The sequence below is a fragment of the Bison bison genome, unplaced genomic scaffold (assembly GCF_000754665.1).
Source record: "Bison bison bison isolate TAMUID 2011002044 unplaced genomic scaffold, Bison_UMD1.0 scf7180017864306, whole genome shotgun sequence".
Lineage (NCBI taxonomy): Eukaryota > Metazoa > Chordata > Mammalia > Artiodactyla > Bovidae > Bison > Bison bison.
The window spans coordinates 110,329-120,261 of record NW_011494878.1 but is presented as its reverse complement, the minus strand read 5'-3'; the positions used below and the strand labels follow the sequence as shown (position 1 = coordinate 120,261).

Here is a 9,933-nt window from a genome sequence, read left to right as displayed (position 1 = left end):
GTTGTTGTTCGGTTGCATTAGTTAAGTATGACATAAAGATGTATTTTATTTATGTGATAGAAAATTAAAAAATGATACAGGGAAAACTGGCCATGGACATAGAAGAAAATATAGGAATACTGTGAGTAGGGATCAATTAATTTAGACAATGTTTATTTCATAATTTACTGCTACATTCCATCAGGGTATTTGTTTTGATGCTATGACAGTCCGGCAGCTAAAACATATCTTTGAAAAAAAACTCTAATGCTTATAGTCTTGTAACATATATATTTAATGCACATAACAAAGATATTGCAAAAAACCTCCACCTACCCACAAACTGATATATGCATAATTTCTGAAACACATACCATATATAAAAATATACCTCTATGTTGGCTGTGATGTTTTCAGCTCTAAGAAAACTTGAGTTTGTAAGATACCAGAAAGTAACTATCTTTGGCCCTGTGGGGCATATGGTCTTCTTTAGCCTACTCAGCTTTGCTACTGTAATGTGAAGGCAGCCACAGGCAAAACAAACATTTTTTATTAGTTCTAACAAAAGTTGAATTTACAGACACATAAGTTTGAATATCATAGTTTTCACATCACAAAATAATCTTTTTCAACCATTCATAAAGGTAAAACATTGCAGGCAGTGGGCCAGATCTGAATCATTTGCAGAAAAATGTACAACCAAATCAAAGCAAGGCACTGCAGCAGTAAAGTGAGGGGCTAATGCTGGTAGCCAACCTTTTATTTTGCAGAATAATTCAAGAAATACAAATTATTATGATAGTATCTGACATATAGCTCTTCCTTTGTCTCAGACACTACTCTAAGTGCTTTAAAAATATTAACTCATTTACAACTCAAAGCAATCCTATTATTACTTTTTTATGAAAAAGGAAACTGAGGCACAGAGAGGTTAGGTGTGTGCCTCATACTAGAAACAGCCTGGGCAGTAGGAGTCAAAAGTCCATACTCTTAACCTCTATGTCATGTTGCTTCTAGTAGAAAGAAAAAGGTAGTGAAGAACATTTAGGACTCTCATACAAAATATAAATTCAGACAGCTCTGTAACTTGCTAAAACAACACTAACAGATATTTATTCACATAGTATTATTTTTTATTGTGTAGGGATTTTCAGCTATTTTTAAAAATGAACTTATTGTTGTTGTTTAGTTGCTAAGTCATATCAAACTCTTTTGTGAACCCATTGACCAGAGCCCTCCAGGCCCCTCTGTCCATGACATTTCCCAGGCGAGAATACAGGAATGAGTGGGTTGCCATCCCAACCCAGAGACCGAACCCGTATCTCCAGCATTGGCAAGAAGATTCTTTACACTGAGCCACCAGGGAAGCCTTTTTCCTATAAATGTATCCCTAGTGTAAAATTTGGCCAACCATAAGAGAGTTGCAAATTTTACAGAAACATTTTTATATTCTTTCTGAAGGGTTAGTTCAGTAAAATCCATATCCATTCAGAAAGAGGGGGAAAAAGACACATTATAATTTTAAAAGAATACTACACTTAAATATACATTCTGTTAACAACAGGAGTCCCTGCTGAGACTAAATGAGAGATATCTTCATACACATAAAAGTTACTGAAATAAACAAGGCTACATATTTCACTATGTACAGTTATGGATGGGTTCACGTGCACATCAAACATCCACAATCTGTGTTCTGTAGCACACTGACATTCACACGTAAGTCCTACATACTAAAGGACTTTTCACATGTGTTAATGATACCACATTTTTCAATTTATTTGTGCTTTTTACAAAACTTCATATACCTGACATTTGCAGGTTTCTTTAAAACAACGTTGTAATCAGATTTCTGCAACATGACTCCTAGTGTAAGTAGTTCCCTTGTACATACTCTCTTAGAATTTTTGTGTAAAAGGTTTCACATATTTAAAATATTTTTTAAAAAGTTTCTATACTTTATATCACTGATCTGACATTCACTGAAACATCACTTCTTGATAAAGCCTTCCATGTATGTTTTAATCTTTGTGATTATCTCCTTTTAGAATGTGCTAATGAGTCCAACTGGTATAAAAAGATTTCTGAATGCTCAGGATACTGATAGAAATTCCTCACTTATGATGGCTACCCTGACAGAAATTTCCTGATATTCATTTTTCTTACAGGATTTCTCCTGTATGGTTTAAATGTCATACAATAAAGTATGACTTCTGAAAGAGAGGTTTCCTTCATGTTTTACCATTTGTAGTGTTTCTACCATGTATGCTGTCTGAAATTTAGTACAAGTCTGACATATGGTAAAAATTTCTCCCTAACAGATTTATAGAATTTCTCCCCATGATGAAAGAATTGGCTGCAACTTTCCCATATTGATGATATTTCATAAGGTTTTTGTCTTGTGTGAGTTATCTGATTATTCTGAAGGACAAATTCAGACAGAAGAATTCTCCAATTGATATTGTTTATAAGCTTTTCCCTTCTGTGTGTGTCTTCTGATGTGCAGTGAGTTTTGATTTTTGAAAAAATGTTTCCTTACACTCCTTACATTCATAGGGTTTCTCTCCTGTGTGTTTTCTCTGATGTATGACAAAATGTGACTTCTGAGAGAAAGATTTTCCACATTCCTTGCATTCATAGGGTTTCTCTCCTGTGTGAGTCCTTTGATGTAATCTGAGGACTGAATTCACAGAGAAAGATTTACCACATTCATTACATTCATAGGGCTTCTCCCCTGTGTGTTTTCTCTGATGTTTAGTGAGGTCTGATTTATAGTAAAAGGTTTTCCCACATTTATTACATTCAAAGGGTTTCTCCCCTGTATGAGTTCGCTGATGTACTGTTAAGGCTGACTTCTGGTAAAAGCATTTACCACATTCCTTACATTCATAGGGTTTCTCTCCTGTGTGAGTTCGCTGATGAGTTTTGAGGTGTGAATTTCTAGAAAAGAATTTCCCACATTCCTTACATTTATAGGGTTTCTCCCCTGTATGTGTTCTCTGATGTACTGTGAGGTGTGATTTCTGGGAAAAGGACTTCCTACATTCCTTACATTCATATGGTTTCTCCCCTGTGTGTGTTTTCTGATGTACCATGAGGTATGCCTTAACATAGAAGAACTTCCCACATTCAGTACATTCAAAGGGTTTTTCTCCTGTGTGTGTTTTCTGATGTTCCATGAGGTGTGGCTTCTGGTAGAAGGATTTCTCACACTGATTACATTCGTAGGGTTTCTCTCCTGCATGAGTTCTCAAATGTCTACTGAGAGATGACAGATGGTAGAAAGTTTTCTTACATTCTTTACATTCATAGGTCTTCTCTCTGGTAGGAGTTTTTGGTTGTCTTGTGAGGTCTCCATTCTGAGAAACAGATTTCTCACATTCACCGGGTTTGTCCTTTGAATGAGTATGCTCATGTATTATGAGGATAGACTTCTGGTAGAAGGCCTTTCCACATTCATTACATTTATAGGTTTTTTCATTGGTATGAGTTTTCTGATGTTTCTTGAGTTCTCCATTCCTAGAGAGAAATTTCCAAATTCGTTAATGTATAAGACTTTGGGGTGAGGGGGTGGGGGTTGGGTCTGCTATGTATATTTTCCAAGTAACTCTGAGAACCGATTTCTAGAGGTTTTTCCAATATTCATTAGATTCATAGGGTTTCTTCACTGTGAATATTCTATGTTGACATATACTGTGGTTTAACATTTGGTAGAAGGTATGTCACTTACATTATATTCTCCAGGTTTCTCAACTGCCTGAACTTGACTTTGTATAGTAAAGCCTCTATTATTATGTAAATAAGAATCAAAAGACTGTTTCAGAGTTTTAATCTCCTGATCTTGAATTATAAAAGGTCTCTATTATGAAAGAGGGCTTTCCCATTTGGATTATGTTCTTTGGAATTTGCTTCAGTTTTCTCAATTATCGTTAACTAGTGCTGTTCCACTTCCAGTACCCCTATTAAGACCCTTTCTTAAAAAGCTTCTAATCTCAAAATTGAATTCTTGAACTTGCCTTGAATTTTCAGCTTGGCTTTCTGGGCATCTTGCTCCTTGGTCATGAGTATTGCATAGGTCTTCTACAAAGGAATCCAAAATTTAATACTTTATACATCTTAACACATTATTATGGTCATAGGGTGGATTCTTAGGTTTCAGGCTGTTATTCTCAAATGAAGGAGTTCTTAAGTGCAAACTCCTCTATCTCAGTGGCTTAGAAAAAACATATAAATAACACTAAAACCTGCTACAGAGAAGAGAGAGAGATCTAGTTATAAATTCAGGTAACTTTGACACTACAAATATGACCTTAAAACCTTGGAGGAGAAAGTATAGACAAAAAAAAAAAAAAAACCACCAAAAAACACAAAGAATAGGGAGCAGAAAACAAAAGGTATTCAAAGTGCTGCTGAACAAGAATGTGAGACTCACAGAGCATGATGTGAGCCCATTAAGGAGAATGAATAGTAAGTAGGGTGATAAGGAAAATTAGTAGACAACTGTATTCACTGGAAATATCAAAGGAAAGATTATATTCGATGAAGGAGCTAAGTATAGGTCTTTACCCTCTCAAACCTAGTTTATAGTGTTAGGATTTCTAGTAATTAGACTATAAACTTCCACTTTATTCCTCTTTGCCCATACCCAACAATCTAGATGTCAACACTAAAGTGACCTTCTCAGAATATCCATTTCCTCATGTTTAGAGGAAAATTCTTCTTTTTCTAGTTGGCTGGTTCAGAAGACCCAGAAACACATACATCCAAAAGGTTTTTAAAAAAAGATTAAAAAAAAAGCAGAGTACAAGCCATCCCACAGAATGAATTCTCAGTTGTAGCACCAGAGATTTTCAGTATCGCCACATACTGCATCTGTGACTCAACACTAGTCTTATTCTGCTTTTATATCTTAACTCCCACATCTCTGCTTCAATTTTCTACATGATCTTTAAAGGGTAATTATTCAACGTCATTCTAGAATCTTGACAGACATTCATGTTTATTCATTTTTAAATGCTTGAAAAAAAGTGAGCTTATGAGTAGAGATTTTGGGTTAGAATTTCATGGCACTTATAAGGAAAACACAAAGTTATTTGATAGGGATGTGTGCAAGGTTAACTTGGGATACTCATGAAATAAGACCTTAAGTATAAAAAGCACTTAAGAGAGCAGATAAAATGAAGATTAGCACATGTTTTGGGGCCACAAGGAAAAATAAGATGCAGCAGGCAATAAAGGGCCAGACTAGTTCTTGACAGAAAATTAGGTGTATTTTGTATCAGCTCTGAAATAATATAGCTAATGAAAGGCATAATGATTTATAATCCAATTTCAGAGATTAAAGAGAATAGTAAATTAAAATGGGTGCTGAAAATCTAAGGCATTTTATTGTTAATGAAAGGAGAAAAAATGGCACTTGAAAATTTTATAAGATAGATTTTATAAACACTTTAAGATTATAGCTGCATACTTTAATGCCAAGGAGTAACTGGAAATTCTAGCAAAAAGACAAAATGAGAGTTTAAGTGAAAAAGAAATAAATCTACTTTAAAAATGTCAAGTAAAAGAGGGAATGTTTTTTTAAACAAAAAATCAACCATCTCCATCTGCCCCACACAAAAGAGGGAATTTAGATGAGGAGGCAAAAACTGGAGGTGTGATTTATTTTGCTTACATATGCAGATCAAGTATCCTCAATCATTTCCAAAAGTTTAAGGACATTTAAAAAAGAGATTCTTGAAAAAAAATTTCAAAAAATCAAAGGCACCAATTCCAACCCCCTTATACAAGTTATAATTTCTAACTTACCAGGGTTGTTCTGACGTGGAAATTGTACTTCTAATATCCATGGTTCTTTTCCTTGCTTCAACTTGAAGATTGCATTTGGCCTATTTGCACAATAGCCTATTAATAGAAAAGATAAAATAACACAAATTACTTGGAATACAGAAACTCTGAAGGATAAGGAAGTGTAGGTTAGGATCAGAACAATGAAGGTCTCACATAGATTTGGCAAATTTATTCTATTAGGGGAGTGCATGGGGACACAAATATTTTTCTGGTACCCAAAATGGATTCATCAACTTTGACCTTGAAAACAATGCTAATATTCAACCCTACAGGGGATTTACAAATTTCAGTAAGTGAGAAAGGAAATGCAAACTACTGGGAGTTACAGATGCAGAAGATTTCCTCACCCACTGAGATGAGGTGACTGTAGTTCTCCTGCATCACTTCTCTATACAGGGTCCTCTGAGCAGTGTCCAGCAATTTCCATTCCTCCCGGGTGAATTCCACAGTAACATCCTTAAATGTTACTGGTCCCTGAAACAACATATTTCAATTCAAACGGAAGTGATCAAAATAGAGTACCATTAAAAAGACACGTAAACTAGCTGTTAATGTGTTAACTACAGGATTTACTCTGGAGAGTTAAGATATACTGCTACCTGTACCCTGTTTTACACATATATAAAATGTTTGTTCAGTATATATTTACTAAGATATCACTCCATGCCTAGAACTCTGCTAGAGATACAAAGACGAATTGAAAGCAACTATTCTTGTCATCAAGGAGCTTACATTCCAACAGAGAGGCAAAGATTAAATTCATAAATGCAATATGCATAGCAGGTGCATTGACAGAAATATGTACAAGATAAAAGGTGGTAAAAAAGAATGACCAAGATGGTGGAGAAGGAAGACTCTGAGCTTACCTCCTTCCACAGGCACACTGAAATTACAACGATTTACAGAGCAACTATCTTTGAAAATCATCTGAAGAGTAGCAAAAAAGATTCCCTACAACTAAATATATAAGGAAGGAACTACAATGACCTATATAGGAGGGTGGAGACACCCCTCTAGTAGTCAAGACCCACATCCCTGAGTAGGTGACCCACAAATGGGAGGCTAGTCAAAACTGTAGAAGTTCTCCCCAAGGAGTCAGAGGTCCAAGCCCCACATTGCGCTCCCCTGCTGAGGGGTCCTGCACCGTGAAGACAAACCCCCCAGAACACCTGGCTTTGTAGGCCAGTAAAACTTGAGAGCCAGAGGGCTATAGAAAACAGACACTCCACTCTAAAGGACACATGCAAAATCTCACACGGTCCAAATCATAGTGCAGAGGCAGTAATCTGAAGTGAGGCTGGCTCAGACCCATTTACAGATCTTGGAGAGCCTCTTGGAGAGTCAGGAGGCAACTGGAACTTCTCTTGAAGACACAGACACTGGTAGCAGCCACTTTGGAAGCTTGTTCTACCATAAGGACATTGGTTCTAATAAGCACCATTTTGGAATCCTCCCTCTAGCCTATTAGTGCTAGAGGCTTACTGGCCGACCAGTGAGCCGTCACCAATCCCAGTACACTTCAGGCTATTCTGCCAGCTGCATTGGGTCCCAGTCCAGGAACCCCATAGGACATGCAGCCAGCCAGGCAGGGACCCAGCTTCTCGCAACAGTGGGCCAGTAGCCACTGCATGAGGCAGGATCTGGCTTCCAACAGGGCTGAGGGTCAACCCTGGCTGTTAGTTTGCCCACAACAGTCAAGCCCACAATAAGGAAGGATTCATGTAGCCCATACATAAGGAGCCCTTAGAGCTCATAGCTCTGATGATGAGAAGCATATATTGCTGGGTTTCTCAGAATATCTCCACATAAGATTACTTCTCTAAGATTGGGAAATGTAACCAATTTACCAAATGCATAGATATAAAAACAGAGGATTAAGCAAAATGAGACAGAGAAACATGTTCCACACAAAAGAACAAGACAAAACCTCAGAAAAAGGATTAAATGAAGTTGAGAAAGCATTCTACCCAATAACAATATCTTTTATGAATACCTTTAACAAGTTACTAGTAAATCAAATCGAGCAAAATAAAAAAATTAGATTATAATTTACACTGTGATTTTGTGTGATTTATCCCAGGAATGCAAGAATGGCTCAACATACTAAAGTCAATAAATTTCATTAACAGAGCAAATGGGGGAAAAGTAGAAGATCATTTCAGATGATGCAAAAAAGTGTTTGACAAAATTCAACACTTTCATGATAAAAACATTTAGTAGACTAGAAATAGAAGGAAACTACCTCAAAATGATAATATTTTTAATCCACCTCTATCCCAGCTAACTTTATACTCAGTAGTGAAAGACAAAACTACATATAGAATATCCCTAAGAATCCACAAAAATAGAGCTAATAAACAAAGTCAGCACATTTCAGAATTATAAGATCAACACACAAACATCAGTTGTGTTTCTATTTACCAGTAATGAAAATCCAAAAGAGAAATTAAGACAATTCCATTTAATGTAGCATCAAAAAGAATAAAATACCTAGGGATAAATCTACTCAAGGAGTATATAAGACTCACACACTGAAAACTGCAAAACATCGCTGGAAGTATTAAAGAAGACCTAAATAAAAGAAATGATAGTATGTGTTTATAGACTGTAAGACTTAATATAGCTCAGGTGACAGTACTACTCAAACGAATTTATAGAATCAATGAAATCGCTATTAAAATCTCAATGACTCCTTCACAGAAATAGAAAAGCCAATCCTCAAATTTATACGGAATTGCAAGGAGTCTCTAACAGTGAAACAAAATTGGGAAAGAAACAATCAAAGGACTCCCACTTACTTAAAATCTTACTGTTAAAAGATGACACACAAAAAGAAAACTACAGGCCAATATCACTGATGAACATAGATGCAAAAATCCTTAACAAAATTCTAGCAAACAGAATCCAACAACACATTAAAAAGATCATACATCATGACCAAGTGGGCTTTATCCAGGGATGCAAGGATTCTTCAATATCCGCAAATCAATCAATGTAATACACCACATTAACAAATTGAAAAATAAAAGCCATATGATTATCTCAATAGATGCAGAGAAAGCCTTTGACAAAATTCAACATCCATTTATGATAAAACCCTCCAGAAAGCAGGAACAGAAGGAACATACCTCAACATATTAAAAGCTATATGACAAACCCACAGCAAACATTATCCTCAATGCTGAAAAACTGAAAGCATTTCGACCCTAAAGTCAGGAACAAGACAAGGGTGCCCACTCTCACCACTACTATTCAACATAGTCTTGGAAGTTTTGGCCACAGCAATCAGAGCAGAAAAAGAAATGGAATCCAAATTGGAAAAGAAGAAATAAAACTCTCACTGTTTGCAGATGACATGATCCTCTACATGGAAAACCCTAAAGACTCCACCATAAAATTACTAGAGCTAATCAATGAATATAGTAAAGTTGCAGGATATAAAATCAACACAGAGAAATCCCTTGCATTCCTATACACTAATAAGGAGAAAATAGAAAGAGAAATTAAGGAAACTATTCCATTCACCATTGCAACGAAAAGAATAAAATACTTAGGAATATATCTACCGAAAGAAACAAAAGACCTATATATAGAAAACTATAAAACACTGGTGAAAGAAATCAAAGAGGACACTAATAGTTGGAGAAATATACCGTGTTCGGAAGAATCAATATAGTGAAAATGAGTATACTACCCAAAGCAATCTATAGATTCAATGCAATCCCTATCAAGCTACCAATGGTATTTTTCACAGAGCTAGAATAAATAATTTCACAATTTGTATGGAAATACAAAAAACCTTGAATAGCCAAAGCAATCTTGAGAAAGAAGAATGGAACTGGAGGAAATCAACCCACCTGACTTCAGGCTCTACTACAAAGCCACAGTCATCAAGACAGTATGGTACTGGCACAAAGACAGACATATAGATCAATGGAACAAAATAGAAAGCCCAGAGGTAAATCCATGCACCTATGGACACCTTATCTTTGACAAAGGAGGCAAGAATATACAACGGAGAAAAGACAATCTCTTTAACAAGTGGTGCTGGGAAATCTGGTCAACCACTTGTAAAAGAATGAAACTAGAACACTTTCTAACACC

General features: G+C 35.9%; 1 protein-coding gene across 10 annotated transcripts in view; it reads right to left on the bottom strand.

Moving 5' to 3' along the window:
• Window positions 1–256: 256 nt before the first annotated feature.
• The window catches only part of ZNF25 (zinc finger protein 25), a 28,931-nt gene continuing 19,254 nt past the window's right edge, over window positions 257–9,933 (bottom strand). For all 10 annotated transcript variants that reach the window (XM_010851985.1, XM_010851986.1, XM_010851988.1 and 7 more), the window contains 4 exons: window positions 6,177–6,303; window positions 5,788–5,883; window positions 3,996–4,059; window positions 257–3,498 (listed from right to left, as the gene is read on the bottom strand). In XM_010851985.1, the coding sequence (XP_010850287.1) occupies window positions 2,445–3,498; window positions 3,996–4,059; window positions 5,788–5,883; window positions 6,177–6,303 (1,341 nt within the window). In that variant the 3' untranslated portion in view covers window positions 257–2,444. The remainder of the gene's footprint in view (window positions 3,499–3,995; window positions 4,060–5,787; window positions 5,884–6,176; window positions 6,304–9,933) is intronic.